The 23611-nt window shown below is 39.0% G+C and overlaps 1 protein-coding gene and 1 long non-coding RNA gene across 8 annotated transcripts in view; one reads left to right on the forward strand and one right to left on the reverse strand.

The window, feature by feature from the left end:
* ESRRG (estrogen related receptor gamma) overlaps positions 1 to 23611 on the forward strand; it is a 584956-nt gene that overhangs the window by 338103 nt on the left and 223242 nt on the right. For 2 of the 5 annotated variants that reach the window (XM_070734408.1, XM_070734411.1), the window contains exon 1: positions 19227 to 19442. The exons of 2 other annotated variants lie outside the window; for them this stretch is intronic. Coding sequence is in view for 1 of the 3 variants with exons in the window: in XM_070734411.1 (XP_070590512.1) it covers positions 19387 to 19442 (56 nt within the window). In the remaining 2 variants the exon portion in view is untranslated. Of the gene's footprint in view, positions 1 to 19226; positions 19447 to 23611 lie in introns of those variants that run through there. One more of the 5 variants, XM_070734409.1, reaches the window with a different exon arrangement.
* Positions 13556 to 18033, reverse strand: LOC139161685 (uncharacterized). 3 transcript variants are annotated; one of them, XR_011558147.1, is made up of 5 exons: positions 17964 to 18033; positions 16114 to 16282; positions 15979 to 16020; positions 15808 to 15887; positions 13556 to 13838 (listed from the first exon to the last, which is right to left on the reverse strand). It is a non-coding gene; the product is annotated as an uncharacterized lncRNA (long non-coding RNA). The 3 variants fall into 3 exon arrangements; XR_011558148.1 differs by having other exon boundaries at positions 15979 to 16017; positions 16114 to 18027; XR_011558146.1 differs by having other exon boundaries at positions 16114 to 18027.

Below are 23611 nucleotides of genomic sequence, written 5' to 3' on the forward strand. Positions count from 1 at the left end.
AATTGTCACCCCAGCGAGCGACACTGCTAAGGTTGTAACTTGAGGACTTAACAGTTCACTTGAATTATGACGATCATTCAAGCCACTCCCATCTGGTCACAGGGCCGGCAAGCCACTCCTGCCCAGTCACATGACCATTAAGCCACACCCACAAAATAAGCCACATCCACAGTGTGGCAGTAAAAATTTTGGCTGCCCATTACTGAGTATAAGTCTCAAGCTCGTCTGGAGATTTCATCTGGATTGACTAACATATGAGTAAGAAGATGTTAATTATAAAGGAATTAATTTGAAATTGTCACACATGGGAATTAAATATATAAATTATAAAGATTTTTGGATATGACGTATTTTAAGTGCTCCAAGTACTCAACAAATGTACATTGGAAGAATTAAGTTAGAGTGTCAAAAGAAGATGCTATTTTGTAGTAAATGTTAAACAAAACCTGACATTTATAAAGCAGAATAGTTTTCAGTATCCCAACCACATCAGCTTTGTTGTTGTTTGCAGTTAGGTGCTGTTTACTAACATTTGCCTGCCTAACTAATACAGCAGCGGAGGTTCACAATACTTAAAATAAAAATTGCTAGACTCACATCATACGTGAGTGGGTGAATTGCATCGGATGGGAAATGAACACTCAGACACCACGTTGGATAATAAAGTGGTCACTTTATTAAATATATATAGAAAGAGACCTGCAGGGGTCACTAAATGGGGTGGAATTTCCTGAACACATCATGCTTGGGCAACCAATGGGCATAACTGTATGCCCGGTCAGGATGAGGCATGCCCACCTGCACCCAGCCATAAAAGCCACGCAGAAGTGTGTGTGAGGGCTCACCCCCCATGACCAGGAACCGGAAATGACGTAGGTGAGCCCCAAGGGCATCCCCTTCACACCACTCTGGCTGGTTAGGCAGCATGAGTTGTGTAATGGGGGAGCCCATCATCTTCCAAAAGATGCCCAAAGGAAAACACACAGTTGCTACTGCTACCCCATTTTGCCCTGTTTCTGCCATACAGTGACCAAATATAAACCTGAATGTTGCAACAAAGGCCTATTTACAAACAGATGCACCCCATATCCACAATTCCATCTCACTCATCCAGGATGGAGTAGGTGAAAAAACAATGTGGAATAAGTGTTCTAAGATTGCAAAAATTTCCCACTCGGCCCCCACTTGGGCAACCTTTCCAGAAACACCCTGGATTGAGCAGAGGGTGGGTGGGTGTCTGCAGGGAAGCAAGTTCGGGAGTGAAAGGGTAGTGTGGGAGGGGAGCTGGCCCTGATATAGGGCCCTGGTCCCCCCCCACACACACTTTCCCACAGGCCCAAGCGGCCCATTGAGCATTCTGGGCTGATAGAATTAGCCCAGCTGATAGGAGGTATGTGCCTGTGTTGTGCATAACTGTGCTTCACTCAGAAGTGTTGCTAATGCTACTGAGATTGTAAAAACTAATTGCACAGTGTTGATTTGGTTGCTTGGTTAATGTAACCTTAGTGTTTGCGTAGCTTTTTGCATGGTCTTGTGCACTTGTATCTTGTTAATTTTGATTTTCAGGCTGACTTGTTGCGTTTTGGCATGTATGTGCAATATGTGTACTCTTGTGTTTTATTAATATATGTTGTTAAGAAGCAATAACAGCTCTGGTTTTTTCTGTTTTTTTGTAGTCAGCAGCCATCCCTCTATGCAAGCAAAAATATCAGCAAATAAACTGTTGTTTTTATGGGCTTCTGAAGACAGAATGGAGTAAAATACAGTAGATACATTCTTTGATTTTGTTAAATATTTGTGATGTTAGCGTCTATAGAAAAATTAGCCAAACGTGGAAAAAATCAGAATGTTAGGGGAAAAAACTATATAAGCACTGTACTAATTGAAACTAAATGAATTTGCTGCTTACTTTGTCCTTACAAACTTTGACAAAGGGACCAAGAAGTTTAATGATTTAAATAAATTAAGATATTTTCTGGGTATTTAAAGATATTTAAAGAAATTAGGATATTAGGATAGGAGCGGGGTGGCGCACTGGTTAGTGCAGCACCGCAGGCTACTTCAGCTAATTGCTAGCTATAATTCAGCAGTTCAAATCTCACCACCAGCTCAAGGTTGATTCAGCCTTCCATAAAATGAGGACCCAGTTTGTTAGGGACAATATATGATTCTGTAAATGGCTTAGAGAGGGCTGTAAAAGTACTATGAAGTGGTGTAAGTCTAAATGCTATTGCTATTGCTATCATTTTCTTCTTTTGAGAAGCTTATAGCAAATTCCTTTTTCATAATTGAGAACAAAATTGAGTTCTATTCAGATCTATTTAAAATTGCTTTTAAAAAATCATACTCTTAGCCATATTTTCAATAATTTGAATAGTAGGCAATTTTCAGTACTATATATCATCTCGCATATTCTTGTGACCTGGTAGAAAAAACAAGGCAGGAGTAATTGAACTCACTTTTTTCATACTTTAGGAAACCTGGAACACTTGAAAAATGTCATGCATTATTCTGATAAATACAGTATGAAACCCACAATCTCTTTTAAGGGTTTTTTCAGTCAGAATGGAGCTAATTTGAATCATTTTGTCCTTTTGATGAAATATTTCAGGAGAGTCAATTTTAATCTGAGTTGAAAATAAAATATTTTCTGCACCTCTTGCCCTGTAGACATTGTTTACTCAATTATACACTGCTCAAAAAAAATAAAGGGAATTCTTAAACAACACAATATAACTCCAAGTAAAACAAATTTATGTGAAATCAAACTGTCCACTTAGGAAGCAACACTGATTGACAATCAATTTCACATGCTGTTGTGCACAATCAACTTTGTACAGAAAAATGAGAATATTTCATTCATTCAGATCTAGGATGTGTTATTTGACTGTTCCCTTTATTTTTTGAGCAGTATATTATAAGTAGATATACAGTAGATTGTATATTTCCAAAATACAGAATTATTTTCAAGAGTTAACAATTAAAATTGTAAATAGTAGAGTTTTGTCTCCCAGGAGATTCTCTTTTTATTTCATTCTCTTTTTTCATTTTTACAATTAATGTGTCTGGGGGTGAATAATTTGGCAAGGAAACATATTTATAAGGCAGGATTCCCTAAGGTATCTTGGTAGACTTCAGTAGGAACTGTTAAAATGCTGAATGGTAAGGCTTTTCTTTTGAATAGCATAGAAATCTCTGTTGTCCAGAATTGTACAGATAAGGCAAAACCATTTGCCTCATTGTCAAGCAGTTCAGTTGAATAGAAATGCAAATGTGACATAAGGGGTTAGTATACTGTAGTTGCCGGTGGAGAGAGAGCCTGGTGCTGTCACTTTCACCAACAGGATTCCTATGTGTACGAAAATTCTCGTAAGTGTCAATATTTATTTTCCCAAGATGTAGGACAGGTTCTCTGAAATGAACCTTTGTCACAAGATGCCTTGGTTTTTAAATGGTAATGATTTGAGTTTTACGATTTGCAGAGTGCTATATGAACTGTCCATTATAAAATGAAGAGTGTATCCACTATGCTGGAAATCTTTCCTTCCTTCCTTCCTTCCTTCCTTCCCTTCCCTCCCCTCCCCTTCTTTCTTTACCCTTTCCCTGTTTGTTCCTTATTATTCAGCAGATCTTTTGTATAAGTTACCTCTGCATTTAAAACTAGGTATAGGACTATAGCCAGTTTTTTTCTAATGTGTACCCTGATCCAAGTCTATTAACCACAGAATAATAGCAAGTCAGTGATCTAAAGGGTAGTACTTCAGTAGAGATACAGTAGCTTAACTGAGGTCAGAAGCCTGACCTAAGTATAGCTGTAAGCCTGATCTGCAAATATGTCTACAGGGAAAATAAAGAAATGGTATCATGTAAGCCAAGGGGGAAAAAATGGCAAGACAATCCTTTCATTTTGGATCTCTGCTGCTTCACTGGATGAATATGGAAAAGAAAAGGTTTAAAAATTTATGGTAATTCCAACTAGAACAGGAATAGGGAAGGTATTCTGTTAATAAATGTTGTAGGGCTCGTGATATCCCAGTATGGGCCTCTATGACAGGCGGACACTGTGATCAGGCCACTGCTTACAACTGTTCTCCAAACAAAACAAAACAAAACAGACCCAGAAGGTCATAAGTTGTATGCATTGTTTTACAGTTATATTTATTACCATATCTCCATAAATAGTTTATGTAGAAATTGTCAATATTTTTTTTAAAACAAGGAAGGCCTCATCTGATGACAGAACTGAAAGGGGAAAAGAATAAGGTGATAAATGGAAAAAAATGTTCACAAATTGTTTAATGCTCTCTGCTGAGCTATATCTATATTATCTTCATATTAGTCAAGCAAGATAATCCTGACATTTGAACTAATTTCTCAGAACATGGTAATGGAAACTGTGAAATAATATTTTAAAGCATAGCATGGATCTTGCCAGTCATTTCTGCAATAGTTATGTATGGCACAGTTTTACAAATTACATTTAAATAAAACATTTCAATTTTACAGTTAAAAATCAATACAGTACTATCAAAAATAATCCTTAAACTGAAAAAATTGAAATTAAAAATCCTTGAAAAATAAACTGTGTTATTTTTTGCTGAAATTATATCAAACCTTTAGAGATATATCACACACAAAGCACATTTTAAAGATTGCATAGTTTGTTTTAAATTCAATTTCTTCTGGAAAACCCACCAAATTTTATCCATGTTTTCTGTGTTGTATTCATACTATGTGACTTTTGGTATGTGTAGGAAAAAAGGCAGATAGTTTCTGTTGACACTATGTCAAAAGGCTAATGGTTTGCATTTTAAAATCAACCTCTAATTTTATACAAGAAGGATATTGTAGGTTGGGGCAATTGAGAGTTGCTGATGACATAGCTTAAGAGAGGTCTCTTTTGATTGATGATATTAAGTTGAAGGAGCATGGCAACAAGCAGAACACTGAAAGGAAGAAATACAGTACCATATTCATATAGGACTACAGTTTCCGTAATACATAGCTACATTAAGAGTCCTACCAATAGTCTGAAATGTTTTGTAGGCAATTTTATCCTTAAAGGAAGGTCATGTATTAATTTGAAATATTGTTTTCCATACAAAGGAAGCTATTGAATTTTCAGATTCGGTTTGGCCCTGAAAGAGATCAACTTTTTGTCTTAATACTTACATTGATAGTTCAAGTTTCATCAGACAACTGTGAGTGAAAAGAGTCCAAATGTGACATTGGTTCTAGCAACTGCAGAATTGAAGTGCCATTTCTTTTTTTTTAACATGTGCCACAAGTTATAAAAAGAAGCAGGGCTTTCATCACATGGTCCCAGTCTCCATACTGGCATTTCTGATCCCTCTTTGTAGTCATTCCTGGGTTGGATGCAGTTATTTTTTTCCCATTAATTATAATATCCTCTGATCGAAAACAGGAACATTCTTGAGGTCATTAATGTTTTTACTTCTCAAAAGCTGATAATCTTTTGATTATTATTTTTTTTGCGAATGCTATTTATTTTTTACCACTTTTGTTTTTGAAGGTTTGGCTTCATAAACCTCTGAAAACATGTAAGAGGTAGGTAGGTAGGTAGATAGATAGATAGATAGATAGATAGATAGATAGATAGATAGATAGATAGACAGATAGACAGCCAGCCAGCCAGCCAGCCAGACAGACAGAAAGAAAGAAAGATAGATAGACAGACAGACAGACACTCTAGATCAGCGTTTCCCAAACGGTGTGCCGCGGCACACTAATGTGCCGCGAGACACGGCCAGGTGTGCCGCAAAGCTCCTGGGGAAGCTCCAGCTGGACGGGGCGCTGCTGGCGCCCCTGCCTGAGTGTCGTCCTGTGGATGGTCTTGGGCTTCACAGTCGCTTCCTGGTTCCCTCTCCTCCCACCGCCTGTGTCTCCTACCGTCGCCTCCCACCAAGCCGGCGGCCGTTGACGTGGGTTCGAGTGGGAGCTGCCGCTTCCCTTCGGCCAGCCCAGCCACGCTGCCGTAGAAAGCACAGCGGTTATTGCCACCGCTTCTGCCTCCACTCAGGGAGCCACCGTGGTCACCGCGCCTTTTCCTCTCGCTCAGCTCAACCACGATGGCTCCCTGAGTGGAGGCAGAGGCGGCGGCAATAACCTCTGCACTTTCTACGGCAGCGTGGCTGGGCTGCCTGGAAGGAAGCGGCAGCTCCGGCCCGAGGAATGAGGCGCTGGCGGTAGACACAGGCGGTGGGAGGAGAGGGAACCAGGAAGCAACCATAAAGCCCAAGACCAGCCACAGGACGACCTTCAGCCAGGGGCATCGGGACTGCGCGCAGCCATGGTGGGAGTAGCATGAGCAAGAGAGGATTCCATCGCACGAGGAGACGCCCACCGAGCTGCAGGTCCTGCTGCCGTCGCCTTCTTTCCCTCCGCCTCTTTCTCCTCATGCAGCCTGAGCCCGCCTTTGCGAGTCCGCCCTGGCTTTCGCTTCGCCCCATGATTTGCCCGCAATTTCATCCAGGCCACCTCTTGCCTTCTTTTGAACTGCGGGAAAATCTGTGGGCAAAGCAAAAGCCAGGGTGGGAGAGAAGCGCGGGGGTGGGGAAGGAGGAGAGCCCCTCAGCGCTTCCCCTCCGCCAAGCTGCCTGCTTGTCCTCGCGCCTCGTTGCTACCTCCTGCCTTTTTCCAGGGGCCTTTGGAAGGCACCCAGGGAAGGGGGGGATTGGGGGTGGCTGCAGCGGCTTCTCGTCCTCCTCATCCGGCTGCTAACGCCCACCCGGTCCCTCTTGCAGTCCCTTCACCGAGCGCTTTTGTCCCAGGCTGTCAGCGAAAGGGCTGCAGGACAGGCGGGGCAGGCGTTCTTCTCACAGCTGAGGCAGGATTTGGAATGTCGGGGGTGTGTGCGTGCCCCTGCCACCCAGAACATTTAAAATAAGAAAAACCTTCGCCGGCCTCCGCAGAGAAGAAAGGAAGAGAGAGAAAGAGAGAGAGAGAGCAACAGACAGAGCAAGATAGAGAGAAAGTGAGAAAGAGAGAGGGGAGAGAGAGAGAAAGAAAGAGAGACATAGCAAGAGAGGCAGAGAGAGAGAAAGAAAGAGACATAGCAAGAGAGACAGAGAGAGACAGAGAAAGAGAGAGAAAGAAAGAGCTAGCAAGAGAGAAAGAAAGACAGAGAAAGAGAGACAGAGAGAGAGAGAGATAGCAAGAGAGACAGAGAAAGAGAGAGAAAGAGAGAGAAAGAGAATGAAAGAGAGATAGCAAGAGAGGCAGAGAGCAAGGGAGAGAGAAAGACATAGGGAGGGAGGGAAGGAGGGAGAGAGAAAGAGAGCAAAAAAGAGAGGAAGAAAGAAAGAGAGATGGAGAGAGAGAAAGAAGGGAAGGGAGAGAAAGAGTGAGAGAGAAATAGAGCAAAATGGAGGAAGATTTTTTTTTGTCAAAACTTTTCTTTAGCCGCCCCTCTCCCCCCCCCCGTTCAGTGTTCCCCAGGATTTTGAAAATATGAATAATGTGCCGCGGCTCAAAAAAGGTTGGGAAACACTGCTCTAGATGATAGATATGGATGATATAGATTTGTTTGTTAGATTTCTATGCTGCCCTTCTCCTTATATAGATATTGATAGATTAGAAAGAACCTTGGAATTCATAATGACAGAAGTACTGTCATTATTTCCTAAAGTAGTAGGCCTATGACATGTTTGACACATAGAGCTAATTCTCTTAATTGTTATTAAATAAGACTGACAAGCTGATCGATAGAAATAAATAATAATGGAAATATCTAGCCATAGAAAATCAAATTATATTATATCTTTTTATTTAACCGTTTTTGCTAACGTGATTTTTAAAATATAGCATTAGTTACAAACTGAAATAGGAAAAACCAGTGCTATCTAGATCATTTTTGCTTGACATATTAAAAATCCTGTGTAAAAATGCATTTTACGCCATTAATATTAATTAATTTCTGCAAGGAGATAATTCTGGTCTGTTTCAAAGTCTAAAGAAAGTCTTCTGTTTAAAATCCATGTTATTCTAATTCTGTTTTTGGTACATGGGCAATACAATAGAGAGAAGCAAATAAAAAAGAACTGATAATACCTGTAATAAGATTTTGTAATGTATGGGGTACTTAGGTCAAAGATCTCAATGGACTCAATGAAGACAAGAGAGAATTACCAATGTAACATAGTCCTTTTCTGTAACCTCACTTTTATCCTGTCATCCTGGTACCTCTTGGGAATAATATAAGTTTTTTTAAAAAAATCTTTGTTAACATCTATTTTCCTGTTTACACTGTTCCCACAATGTAGCTTGTTAGTTCTGGATACCTTACAAGAAGTTGGGTGCTGCATATACTGTATTTCATGAAGTATTGTACTCCTCTGCTGCTTCATGTACTTCAGAGACCAAAAAGTTGCTGAATCTTTGTTAATCTCCGGAGTGGATCTATTTCTCTGGAGTGGCTTTGTTGTCTTTGAATGTTAAAGAACCCTTAGATCTTTAAAGTGGAGATTGCCAGATCAATTTGCATCTGCTGAAGTGCTCTGCACCTCCTAAGTGGCAGTGGCTTCTTGGTATTTGGTACAGCAATCAATATTAAGTGCTCCTGCTTCCGTAATTATTTGGGGATTTGGAATTCCTTTTCACTGTTATTTCCAAATAAGAATGCTATGATGGGATATTACTTTTCACTATTACAAGCCTGGGATTTTCATATGATACTTGATCTTATTTCTGGGTAAATGTGGATTAGGTTGGATTTTAAATTGCTTCTCAAATGTACTTCTGAATAAACATGCACAGGACTATGAATTTTATATCATGCCTATTCTTTCTTTTAAGAAAATTTAGTTGCATTTTAAAATTGATTTCCCTTGAGTTTTCAGTTGGGGTTTTGGGGAACCCCTGCAGATATATTTTTGATAAAATTGTGGAGGTGTCTATAACTCTCTCTGCCATAGCCATCCTTCTTGAGATGTAGACTTTGTCTTTTATTCTGACAACATTGGAATGCAGCATTTGGGACTATTTCTTATTGTAAAGTGGACCGCTGAACTAAGAAAGTTTTCCATTCTTCTGCTTTAAAGTGATAACTTATCTGGAAGAGAAGGTGGTAAACTGTTCTATCACTTGGTCTGACCGACGAGAGAAACTTTCCTCTTATAACAGAGAAAGCTGTCTAATTTCAGTTTATGAGAAGTAAAAAAAGAAGCCTAATCCCAGAATCCTAGAACCAATTACAGTGTTGGTTGCAAGTAAACTATTTTGAAAACATGGATCAATTATATTTAATCTATTGTATATAATGTTTAGTGCATGAGCTTTTTATCAACATTACAAATCAATCATAAAATCCAAACATACCTCCCCACTTTAAAAAGCTGTTTTGTTACTAGATTCTGATAATCTGAAAAGGCTATTAAAGGAAAATTCTGCCCTTGATGCATGGATGATCATATTAAGAAGGTTGCACTGTCCAACAATTCAACCTGCTGTTTGTTAGCCAAGAAGCATGAAAAGTACAAAGTAATGTTATAAAAATCTCATCATTTGAGTTATACTTTATCTTTGGAATTACAGGACCTGAGGATTATTGTATAGAATTAGAACTAGAAGGTAAGTGAAAATGGTTCCAGCCTGATCTTGGTGATAAATTTATTAGGAAATAAACTTACCATTTCAAGAGACACTTGCCCTAAATAATTATGGTAATACAGAAAAGATTACTTCTAAGCCTATAGTACATTCTCGGTGTCCTGTCATTGTGTTGCTTGTTAAGGATGAATATTTGATTAACAAAATATGTGGTAGCAGCTTCCAACGGAGGGACTCACTCAGGGGTGAAATGCTCCTGGTTCACTTTTGCCTTTGGAGAACCAGTCGCAAACATAAGAACATAAGAGCCATGCTGAATCAGGCCAAAGCCCACTGAATCCAGCATCCTGTGTCACACAGTGGCCCACCAATTGTCCATGGGGATCTTGAGCAAAAGGAGAAGGCAAGACTTTCCCTTGACCCCCAACAAATGGTACTCAAGGGAATCCTGCCTGCCTCAACCAACATAGAGGCGGCACATGGACATCCATTTCAATAACCACTGATACACTTGGCATCCATGAATCTGTCTAATCCTGACTTGAAGCTATCAAGGCTGATAGCTGTCACGACCTCTTCTGGAAGTGAATTCCATAAACCAACGACCTTCTGGGTGAAGAAATATTTCCCTTGATTTGTCCTCACTTTCTTACCTATGAGCTTTGGGGAGTGTCCCCTTGTTATAGTATTGTGTGATAGAGAAAATAATTTTTGGCCAGAAAATAAGTTTTTTCTATCCACCTTTTCTATCCCATGTATGATTTTATACACTTCGATCAAGTCACCCCTTAAACGCCGTCTTTCAAGGCTGAAGAGACCAAGGCGTTGTAGCCTGGTAGGTGCTCCAAGGGAGTGTGAAGGGAGTGCTAGGCTCCACCCACCTGTCTGACACCACCATTTGGGTTCTTTTACCCTCTGTGCATGCGCAAAGTGTTCCGTGCCTGATTAGAGAGTTAAAGAACCCAAATGGCGGCATCCGGGCAGGTGGACGGAGCTTCGTGCTCCCTTTTTGACCGGCTCTCTGATGACTGAAAGCATGAGCGATCTGGGAATATTTCACTGGGTGGGACCCTGGGCTCACTCATGGTCCATTGTGTGGTATCAGAAGCATTACAAACAATTTATTATGCCAAATTAAAACTTTTTGAAACATTAGGAAGGTGCCCAGAAATTGCTTCAGTATTCTAGAAGATTTACTTACTTACTTATTTGTCAAGCATATATAAGGTAACAAATCAAATTATAAACATGATTGTGAATACATGAGATGGTTCTGAATAAAAGGGAACATTAGGGCAGGGACAGTAATCATGTTGGTGCGCTTATGCACAGACCTCTTAGGAATGGGGTGTGGTCAACAGTAGACAGTTTAAGGTTAAAGGTTTGTTCAGTTCTGGAGACCTCACCTACAAAAAGATATTGATAAAATTGAACGGGTCCAAAGACAGGCTACAAAAATGGTGGAAGGTCTTAAGCATAAAACTTATCAGGAAAGACTTCATGAGCTCAATCTGTATAATCTGGAGGACAGAAGGGAAAGGGGGGACATGATCGAAACATTTAAATATGTTAAAGGCTTAAATAAGGTTCAGGAGGGAAGTGTTTTTAATAGAAAGTGAACACAAGAACAAGGGGGCACAATCTGAGGTTAATTGGGGGGAAGATTAGAAGTAATGTGAGAAAATATTATTTTACTGAAAGAGTAGTAGATGCTTGGAACAAACTTCCAGCAGACGTGGTTGGTAAATCCACAGTAACTGAATTTAAACATGCCTGGGATAAATATATATCCATCCTAAGATAAAATACAGGAAATAGTATAAGGGCAGACTAGATGGACTGTGAGGTCTTTTTCTGCCATCAATCAATCTTCTATGAAATGGGAATATACATCTGTATGTAGTTTAATTACTTGTATGTAAATCTTTTTAAGTGCCCAATCCCTGAGTGTTACAATAAATTATTTATTTGCTTATTTGTTTGGATTTCTATGCCGCCCTTCTCCCTAAACTCAGGAAAGATTGCAAAAACAGGAATAAATACAAAATGCAACATGTAAAAAACCCAAACATAAAAACTAATGCTAAAACCCCAAGGCTATTAAAACCAGACACCCACATTCATTCTATCACACTCACACATTCATATCATTGGCCGGAGCAGAGTGCCAATGCTCAATAGCCTCAGGCCTGCCGGCAAAGGTGAATTTCTAAAACCTTACATTTACATTTACGTTTACGTATGGTGATACGACACCACCATCACTAGTTCTTGACTATGGTATCCTTTTGCAATGACTGGAGGGGTTGGGAGGCACCATTCTGCAGTGGTTCTTCTCCTACCTCTCTGGTTGATCGCAGTCGGTGTTGGTGGAGGGACAGAGGTCATCCCCAAAGTCCCCCCCTTTGTGGTGTGCTTCAGGGGTCAGTCCTCTCCCCCCTCCATCTTTAACATCTACATGAAACCACTGGGTGAGATCATCTAATGGCAGGGGGTGAGGTTTCATCAGTATACTGATGACACTCAACTTTACATCTCCACCCCGTGTCAATTCAGTGAAGCAGTAGATGTGATGGGCCACTGCTTGGAGACTGTGAGGGTCTGGATTGGAGTTAACAGGCTCAAACTCAACCCTGACAAGACTGAGTGGCGGTGGATATTACTTCCCAAGGACTGCTCCATCTGTCTATCCTTGACTTGGGGGGGGGATATTAACCCCCTCAGAACAGGTCCTCAATCTGGGGGTCCTCCTAGATCCGCAGCTGAGATTAGAACAAGGTCTCTCAGCTGTGGCTAGAGGGACCTTTGCACAGGTTCACCTAGTGCACCAGTTGCGGCCCTACATGGATCGGGAGTCTCTTCCCACAGTCACTCATGCCCTTATCACCTTGCGGCTTGACTATTCCAATGCGGTCTGTTTGGGGCTACCCTTGAAGAGCATTTGTATACTAAACTAGTTCAGAACGCAGCCGTACGAGCTGTTGAGGGTGTACTTAGGCACACCCACATTACTCCAACACTCTGCGAGCTGCACTGGCTCAGTCTCCATATGCAATTTAAAGTGCTGGTTATCACTATAAAGCCCTACATGGCATTGGGCCAGACTATTTACAGGACCGTCTTCTGACACCTATCTCTCAGCAACTGACTAGACCCCGCAGGGTCGGCCTTCTCTAGGTCTTATCGGCCAAACGCTGATGATTGGCGGGCCATGTGGGAGGGCCTTTTCTGTGGTGGCTCCAGCTCTGTGGAATTAACTACCCCCAGAGACTCGTACTGCCCCACTCTTCTAGCCTTCCGAAAGACTGTTCATACATGGCTCTGCCGGCAGGCCTGGGGACATTGAGAAAGACCAACTAGCTCCGATGAAGAAAAATAAATGTTTGCTAAATGGTTGCTTTATTTTGGGGTTTTTAACTGTTCTATACTATCATTGTTTTGTTATGTCCTTTTTATAATTATTTATATTCTTATTATTATATTATATTCATTTTATTACTGTATGCCGGCCAGAATCTACAAGGAGTTGGGCAGCTTATAAATCTAAAAAATTAAATTAAATTATATTAAATTTTCTTGGGATATTGCTAGAGATAAAAACAAATCTATGTCTTTAGTACATGTGAAGAAATGTAGTGATTCAGGGGTTAAGTTACATGGACTCTCCAATGAATCAGCTTATGCTTGAACCATAATAACATTAATAATAAAAACACCAGAGAAAAGTGAACAAGAAGAGAAATATGAGTAAAAGCATTCCGAAGGAGGGGGGAAATATACCTGGCAGGCTCCAAGTCATGGATTTTGTTGAGTAGGTATTAGCTAAAAGTCTGATTCTATTTGGATGCTGCAAATATGCACATACATATTTCTATGGCTCTGGAAGGATGTTGAGCAAGTTTGTATGTATGTCTCTGTGCATACATTGTGGCTTCGGGCCATGATATCCTAGGGCAGTGTAACAAACAATTCGTGTCAACTCGCAGTAAAGATTATTGGTGTTTTTACTGGGGAAATATTTGCACTCCATCTTCTATTTTTAGTGCCTTGAGCTTCCAGTTAGGTAGGAAGCTCTGGAGGGAAAAGAGAACGACAGCCCTCTAATCTTGCTCCACAATTGGTCAGGTTTACAGTTCTCATCTTATTTCAGATTAGCATTTTATGTGAGGTAACTTTTTCTGATTTCTGCATGAACTTGTATGTTTTCTTCTAAACTTTGTCTGTCTGTCCGTCCGTCCATCCATCCTGCTTCCCCTTTGAATATGTTTCCTCTAAAGAAAGTAAGGCAAAAGAAGGAATTTAGTCACATTTTTAGAAGCATCGCAAGGCCAATAAGGAGTTATAATTTATTATGGGAAAGAAAGCAATATGAATTTGTTGCCACAGAATTGTTGTTTATCATAATAATCTTTCTAGTGAAAAGGCTAATTTGTTCTTTCTGCACGAATATTTTAAATATGATTACCATAACATCACAGAGACTAAGATAGTCCAAAATACAGTGCTGACCTTGAGTGTACTTCTCGATTTAACATGTGGTCCTTTAACATTCAGGAAACAACTTGCCTCAATTCACTTATTAATAGATAATCTGAAAATGTTCTCTTGTTCTGTGATATATGCCTGTGCCATTCAGATTCTTGAAATCTTTTACTATTCCATGGAACAGCATTACCAATGTAAATAGGTGTACGTTTTTTCCACAATATCTAGTGGGAAAATTCCCTAACCAAAGTGAGCTGCTCCCTTGGCCTTTGACTAGTTTACGATTTAATTTTTACTGACATTCCACCTCGTATTATTAGCTCCACAAAATGAAAGTGAAATAATCCCGTATTAATTAAAGAGTGATTGAATTCCCTCAATCATCTTTGCCTTGGCTTATTTAGACAGTAACACCATGTGGCTCTCCAAGGAAAACATGTGCCAGAAGAGTTTCATAAAGAGGGAGAGGGTATGGGTTTTGTATTATACTTAAAAGCTTTTCTACAAAAGAGGATAGCAAAGAGGCGAACCATATATAGATTCTGCACTGTACAATTTAAACAGAGATTGCTAGACCTGAAGAATCACTGATGCAGGATACTTGTGGTTCATTCAGTGTACTGTACTGATAGAATAACATTATTGTGGTGTTATTTTGGAGAAACTCTGTGTTTTTTATCTAAAAGGATAAAAAGGCTGTATTACATGCATATGTATGCATATGTATGCTTATGTATCGCTTGTACCGAAAAGCAGTTTTGAGTGTTGTGGCTTGTCTAAAATTCAGGCAGGGTGGTCATTACTTCTGCTAAATATAAATGAAAGCAGCAGATGGTTCTAAAGTAGTAATCTACTACCATTTACTGAAGAGTAGGCTAGCATGAAAAGAAATTCAAAGAGTAAGCTTGTCACTTCCTTTGTAAATGTTTGTTTGTGTGTCTGTGTGTGTGTGTGTGTGTAGGAAGTATATTTTAACCAGTGGTATGTTGTACATTCTGAAGGAAATGTGGTTTTCTAATAATTCAATTCAATTTATTACATTTATTAGATTTGTATGCCGCCCCTCTCAGAAGACATTTCACTCAACTTCTTTAAAAAGCTAGCACAATATATACTTGCAAATAAATGAATATGGGATTTGGATATGTGTTGGGCCTTTATAAACAAGCACATACCTTTGTTAGATATATACTGCTCAAAAAAAAATAAAGGGAACACTCAAATAACACATCCTAGATCCGAATGAATCAAATATTCTCATTGAATACTTTGTTCTGTACAAAGTTGAATGTGCACAAGAGAATGTGAAATTGATTGTCAATCAGTGTTGCTTCCAAAGTGGACAGTTTGATTTCACAGAAATTTGATTTACTTGGAGTTATATTGTGTTAAGTTTTCCCTTTATTTTTTGAGCAGTGGAGTATTTTAAAAATGACGTTCTCTGCCATGTTTCCATCTAGCTCTATCATACTTAAAGCATATATATAATTATAACTGTGTTATTCTGATCAATGTCATATAATTAAAAATAAATTTAACAGTATTTTTTCCCAAATATAATTAAAAAGATAGGATTAGATGGTATAAAAAGGATTAGACTATCCTTTGGGGATACAAGCACCAATAAAATCTATGTATTTACTTCATAGTAGATGCAAAATTCACATTCCTGCTTAAAGATGCACAGTATCTTACATGAGCATACTAATAAAGATAGAAAAGATATGAAGATATAGCTCCATTCAGGATACTTACTGACTTATTTCAATCTCCCAGGCCTGATTCCATAACTATTGTTTTGTACAGGATTTGGGGGTGAGATTTTATATTGCAACCTTTGGCAAAGATCAAAGAAAAAAAGGAGAATGTGTGCACTATTCTGTGTTGTATTTTCAGTAACCTAGAGATTATGAAATAAGCATTCACCTTGATTTTATTTTCACAAGTCTTTCCTCCTCAAGCATTCTTCTGAGAGGAAAAAAAAGGAGCTGTAATAATAGATTCTAACTTGCCTCATTTATTTTCTCTTTTAATAAAATAACTGAACTGTAACCAGCGTACCCAAGTTGAAGAATGCTGTTGAAATTCCAGGCCCAGGTCTACTAGAGGTGACATTTTAAGTCTCAGGGGAGACGACCAATTGCCTTTCACGAATGCATAAATTATAATACTATGATTGTGGTCCCTTAAGCAGCACTAGCATCAGCGAAGATCCATGTCTGTAAGATGTCTGGCCGAAAGATAGCAATAGTTAATTTGATGACAGGGGAGACACAAAATGATATGGATGAGCAAAAGGACTGTGGACAAGAAAGCTGAGCTGTGAGGAATGGGGAGTACAAAACAAAACAGCAGTTTAAAGATTATTCACAGCAGATTGTAATAAACATGTGAGGGAAATTTTGTATTTATCACTTCAGTTTAATAAGTATGACGTCACATTGTGATATTTATTGCTTATGAGGATTTTTTTTTTTTGCATGTGGAAATCAACATATATATTAGAATCCAAAGAAAAAGCCCACACCATGGTACAGGATAGTGCATCCCTATTTTGCAAAAGTTTATGTCGTTTATTACATGTAATTGGTTTGAAGACAAACAGTATATGTGTTACAAAGTCTTTTTTTCCTATTAAAATGCTTCAAATGATGTTCAAGAGGCTTCATTTATAAAGCATGGAGAGACTTGCTTAGTATATCTGTAACATGGTTTTGTCTCACTGCTCAGAATCAAAATTTACATCTTAATTAGAGTCTCTGTACGTAGCAAAAATGCTGCTGGTAATAAAGATTTTATTACCTGCTTTTCTATTAATGGTGGATACTCTAGTTTTGCCATGTGTATTTCTGACCCCCCTCCTCCAATACTTGCATTTTCTGCATGTATGAAAAGCAGACTAGAAATTGTCCATAAGAGAAAGGTCTCACAGGCTACAAAGCTCAACAAAACAAAGAGCAGCAGACATGTCCTGTGCTTTTACAAATACTTGTCTTCTTTTCTGTCCTTTCACTTTGGTGAAAGCCATCAAATAGATTTGTAGACAGCTGTTGTATTCCCATTTGTGAATGTCATAATTGTAGTTAGAGGAGGTGCACTGATTAGTTTTGATTTAAAAAATAAGTTATTTTCATCACAGAGTGCTTCACGCAGAGAGAGGGGGGAAAGGATCAATTCAGCTGAATTAGTGACAAAAAGTATTTTCCTGGATTAAAATAATTATTTCATCACCAGATATGAGAATGTTTTTATGAATATAAAAAAACTGTTGCTTTAGAATAATTATGATATATTAATGTATTTAATTATCAATGACACTTTCAGGACACCGGTTCTTCCGCATTCCTTCATTTTTTGCAGTTTCTCAGAAAATGGGGAGTGTTGGCCCAGAGTCTGATATACGATGATTTACATCAATAGTGTATTTACAGAAGAAAGTCATCAGCTCTGCAATAAGGCAGAGAATTAGAAGGTTGGGTAATTTTAGAGATGGGTGTAAATCATGTAACATATTTACATCCATGTTGATCCTTGATTTTGTGTGTGCGTGTGGACATGCTTGTAAATGTCTACACTTAAGACAATCAAATTAAGCCTATAAGATTTCAATGACTACAGACCAATTCGATACAGATTTATTCAGAATTGTATCATCTTGACTTTTAAGTGGCACTTCTGTCAAAGCTACACAGTACCCAATATCAACACTGCTGAAAAGTATATCAGGAATATCAACATTCCTGAAAGTAATGTTCTTTGAAATCAGTGAGATTTGAGTCAAAGAGAGTTAACATCCAAAATTAGTTCAAATTATAGTGGGTCTCATTATTATTTCAATGAAAAATATAACCTGTTGTATCATGTATGATGTTTATATGCTAGGGGTCCACAATCCACCCACCACTTTGTACCTGCATGCTTTGCACCGATTTCTGTTTGCTTTCAAACATTTCTCTCAAGTTCTTTATCACACTTTTCCTTTTTTTTAAAAAAAGTGCTGAAATACAAACACCGCAAACGTTAGGTTTATACAGGTCACTAACGTAAACTTATTTAGATCCCTCCACCCAATATTCAGAAAGGTGGAATAGAATGATAAAATTGTCATTTTAAAGTGTTTCTTTGGATGTTGCTGTTTGTTGCAAGCCGCCCAGAGTCTTTAGGGAGTTGGGCGGCATATAATAATAATAATAATAATAATAATAATAATAATAATAATAATAATAATAATAATTTATTAGATTTGTATGCCCATCTCCGAAGACTATAAATTAAATCAATAAATTAATTAATAAATACATGTAAGTGAATTACATGGGGGGGAGGGGGAAGAGGACAAAAATTTAACGGTCCGATCTTAAGCCGGGCTTCCTTAAAAACCAACAGACAAGCAAGTCAGACCTGTTTATGCAGAAATATGCCCGGGAGCTACTTTGCAACGTGTGCAGGCTTCCTCAAAAGGAAGTGCCAAGCGAAGTTCGGGGCAAGGGGGGGGGGGGGGAATTTCTTCTGCCCGTCCGTCTCCCATCTTTCCAAGTAATAAGTCTACTTATTAAAGCGGTTAAAAACACGTCGTCCCGAATTGGCCCCTGCACAACACACGCACACACACACACATGCAGGAGGTACAACAAGGGGGTGGTGGGGGAGAGGAAGAGAAAGAGCAGTACAAAAAATGATACCTTGTGGCGACATCTTCTTTAAAAAAAAAAAATCTTTCTTGCCCAACAGTAGTTTTAAGTAATGAGAAGCCCCGGTCGATTAAAGAGTTAAAGTCAACACACACACACGCACCGGTTAAGAGTTGAAAGCGCGCCGGGGTTGCTTTGCAAACCACGTTTTTTCCCCCCTGAGGCGCTGCGTCTTTTAGGTCTGCGGCGCGCTCTCGGTTGTCGCTTTCTCTCTCTTTCTGCCCCCCCTCCACTCCACACACACACACACACACACATCCGCCCCGCTTCGCCTGCTCCGTCCCCTTCTAGTCCCCTCCGCCCCGTCTGTACCTGCCGAGCGGCGCTCAATCTGTGGCAGCCTCCGCTCTGCGCCGGCGCTGATTGGCCGGCCGCCCCCACCAATCGCGTCGCCGTCTGGGGCTATGAGGGGTGGGTGGGGGGTGGGAATGCATATGTAAAGCCCTACTTCATATTTATAAGCTTCCAATCGGGGAGCTTTAAGTCCTTGATTAGGAGCGCGTGTGAGCTTTCGGTCCCAACTGGCTGTGCCCATAGGCTTGTCAACCCGGAGAACAGTTGTGTTAATTGCACGGGGTGCCTTGTGTACAAGGAAACTTTGATTTATAGCTGGGGGCGCGCAAATAATGGTTGCCGAGCGCACATGGATTCGGTAGAACTTTGCCTTCCTGAATCTTTTTCCTTGCACTACGAAGAAGAGTAGGTACTTACCATTCTTCTTATATCCCTCACCCCCTCCCTTTCCGCTTCCCTTTCTTATCCTCCCCCCCCCCCGGTACTTTCCCCCTTCTTCTTAATAAATGGTGGGGAGGGAGGTAATAGTATCAAACAGATATCCAACGTGAAAAGCCGCTTTCAGGTAAATGCCTCCTGGCGTCTTTGCGCGCGGGAGTAAGAGCTGTGTGTGTCCGTCTTGTCTCTTTTGTGCTGTGCTTTATCTGTGAATTCAGTAAGTGGAGGAATTGTGATTTTACAAACCCCCCCTCACCCGCCCGATGTTACCTTTTGAGTGTGGCTGTCAGTAAAAACAGCTGTGCGAGTGACAGTCGTTTCTTATTCAGGTGCTAAGAATAGGCGCTTTGGCTTGGCCCGAAGACAAGAGTGAATTGTTTCAGCGGATCTCGCGGAAAGATACACATTGCCTGCCTGCCTTGCCTTCTCCAGCCCGGCTCCTCCTGAAATGAGTTGGGAAGAAGAAAGCTGGGGGGCTCTGAAACAAGATTGAGATAATCTTTTGATCTTTCCTCTTTCTGAGGTTTCTTGCCAAGCCCGGTGGGGAGTTTGGGGGGGGGGACCGGCTCAAGAGTTTAATCCCACTTTAAGGATAGTGCTCTGTAATTAAGGTTTAATGTGAGGCTCCAGTCATTTACTGACAAATAGGTCCATTAAGTAGCAAATGTAGGGGTGTCTGGGTTTGTGTGTCTGTATATATGTGCACGTGCGTGTGTGCCACTTCCTCGGCCAATGTGAGCTTTGTTTGCTTTTGACTGGAATTTTTTTAAAAAAGAACAGCTATTATTTCTTTTCTTCTTTTTTTTAATGCAACCTTCTCCAATATTTTGAATAAATAAAAAGAAATGTTTGGGCCATGTAGCACATTTAATATTATTGATTGCATGCATGTTCTCAGGAGCTCTGAACTAATAAACCGGAGGGGAAGAAGGTTTTTTTCCAAATCAGTGTACGGATTCACAACTTTGAGAGCCGGCAAACTTAATTTTTAGCCTTAAAAAACCCAACGGCGGCAGAAGCTGGCAAACTGGCTCAGCCTTAGACTGAGTGCATATTATGACAATACTCAGAAGTGACTGTGTTATAGATATATGGTTACTAGCTGCCATTAGTGTCTGTGTTAGATTGGTGAGTCACAATTACATTTGAGGGGGGGGGGTTATAAAAAGAGTCTTGAACATTGACATGTGATATAGATACAAAAAAAGAGTATGCCAATGGGTGCGATAATGGATACATGGAAGGAGAGGAAGAGAAAGGGCTTTTCATTCACCTGCAGAAGAATGTAGATAAATTATATTAGAATAGTAATTGAAATGTGTTGACCAATCTGTTGATGTACAGTGTGATTTAAAATGTTTTAATTTGTGACTAAGTGCAGTTGTCCCTGTTCCAAATTGCAATGGCTAGCATTTTTCTGGGGAGAAGGTGAGAGAAGAAGAGAGAGACTCTAAAGTTAGGAAGATGCTCTTTTTTCAAAGATCTTTCTTGATTTTTGTCCTTAGAGCTAATTTGAATGATTAATTTTGATAAGCTTCTTAAAGTAGATGCATTTAAATGAAATCAGAGCATATGCCTTTTTTAGCTCTGGTGGAAAGGTTTTATTATTCCCCAACCTTGCTACAATTAGCTCTCTACTTCCATTTCTCCCTGCTTCCCTCCCCCGCACCTTAAAAGTCTTCTGGATGGATCTGTGGTTCAGTGGGTAGGCAGAGCTATCTGGTGCACAGTGGTTTCTCTCTGTCTGTATCTCAATTAATAAACCACAGAGTCCTACTTGCTATTAATATTGCTGGTAATTGTACTTTGGCTTTGTAGTATATTATAAAAACCAAACTATGATTTAAGCTATAAGAATGAAATAAAGAAACCTAATATTTCTAGAGTTTGATCTTTATTGTATATGCAGGCGTGGGGTGGGGGTTTAGAATGCTTACAGAATGTGGAATGATAAAAAGACAATATGGTTTGAATTCTAGGTAGCCCACGTTGAAGAATGAAAAACTTAAAGCCATCTGCCACTCTTGCATTTTCTTTTTCAATAATTTCAAAGAATAGCTAAAAAGAGAGCAGAACAGATATCTGTGCATATGTATGCATATGTATGTGACTTTAAATACTATAAATGAAACTGTCATCATGGCACAAAATCTCATCTAACCTCTGATTAAAATGTAACATTGGCTAAAGGCTTCTAGTGCGGACTTAATTTTACTGTTTTAACAGTTGTCACAGCTGTTGGAAGAAGGAAAGGCAATTGAAACAGTCAAAAAAGGATAGGGGGAGGACCTCGTTTAGTACATTTAAACACGATTTCTGAATACCAAGCATACAAAAGCAAATAGGCTTGTGACTTCAGATATATTCTCTATATTTTGCATGTTACCTTTTCCTCTTATCCTTGCATTCATTTAAATCCTCCATCTCTATGATAGTACAAAGTGCAACAGTTCTAAAATGAAACAAAGCAACTGAGAATGTTATAATGCAATTAATTTTAAAGATAAGCAATAGTAAAGAAGATAAAATGCAGAGATGCCAACAAACTTTGGATGGTTTCAGTAGTGAATCCTGATGTCACAACTCAAAAGACAAAAGAGGCCTTAGAGTCATGGTATTGAAAACTGTGCAAAGATTTTGGCACATTTATTCTTAAAAACGGTATTAATTTGAGAGCTGCCCTATAGGGTTTTTTAATTGATATTATTTAAATAGATATTAAAAAGTTAGGTATTTGTTTTTGTTTTAACATCCTCTCCTTTTCTGCATCGATCTTAAAATCTGATCAAGAAAGATGAACAATATTTGGTATAGAAAGGAAGGGTAATTAAGTGAAGAGAAAGTTAAAACTGTTTGGTCACCTCTCCTGACATAAGATCTCTCTATCTAATATAGGTGACACAATTTCTGCCTATCTGTGTTAATAGAATAGGTAATGCTTATGCATGAAAAATAATTTTTAAAAAACACTGTCTTTAAATTTAAATATGTATTGTAATTGTCTAAGATATTAGCATGGCTGCTGTCTAAATGAAATTTTTGGGAGGGCTTTTCAAAATGGATCCTTATACATCTATGTTAAATAGACCTTGTTATAGACTATTATGAAATTTTCAACTTTGGATTTCTGTTTTTCATACATGTTTTCTGCAAAATTTTTGCAGCTGATAAAAGTGCAAAAGCTGGTGCTGAAATATCTGACAGCTTTTTTATTTGCTAGGCCTGACCTTTCTTCCCCCCCCCCCCAAGTAGTGGTTGCTCATTTTAATGTGTTTACGGTTGTTTTCTTTTATTTACTGAGCCTGGTGTGCTCCAGTAGTAATTAACCTGTGTTATTAGCAAAGCTCTTGTGGATATTCATTAATTTTCTTGAATAGATGATCATTTTCCTTCACTGTTATTTCTTCCCTTCCCCGAATATTATCCTGCTTTAATTTTTTTTCTTAAGATTTTTTAAAAAAGTACTTAATTTTAAAAATTGATAAATTGATGTTTTTTTTGGGGGGAAACAGTAATAAAAACAGCATTCTTGAGTAGTTGTGTGAAAGTATGTCAGAGAAGAAGGAAGATTTCAATACATTCCTTTTTAAAAAAAATAATACAATCATAAGATGTCATTTTTCTTCCTGTCATTATTTTTATTTTGTGAACATTATACGTTAGAAGATGTATTTTATTCTGTTCATCTGATCTGAAGTTACTCTGGACAGCAGTTTGTACACTGAAAGGGGGGAAAACACATATTAAGCCTTCAGAAAAATAATGCTTCCGCTTAGACTGCTGAGGACAGATAAGGACTGCCTCATTAGCCAAACCTCACTTTTGCAATTATTTAAAAACACATGGAACTGTACATCAAACATAGAAGATAACTTGCTTGTGATTATCTTTGTAATTCTTTAAGCCACCTCTCAAAACCGAGCCTAATTGTGTTACATTCTAATACCACAAGATTTGGTTTAGTTTTTGTTGTTTAAATAACAGCATACAAATAGCTTGGCAAATGTCCTGGTATTGAACATTTCTGATGCACAGTGACCTTTGTCTTGGTGCAAAAACAAATAGAAATGAACAGCACTAATATTTATTGACAGCCTTAAATGAATGCCCTCTTATGAATATTGTTAGCCTGTTAC

Source organism: Erythrolamprus reginae, chromosome 1 (assembly GCF_031021105.1).
Source record: "Erythrolamprus reginae isolate rEryReg1 chromosome 1, rEryReg1.hap1, whole genome shotgun sequence".
In the NCBI taxonomy this organism is placed as follows: domain Eukaryota; kingdom Metazoa; phylum Chordata; class Lepidosauria; order Squamata; family Dipsadidae; genus Erythrolamprus; species Erythrolamprus reginae.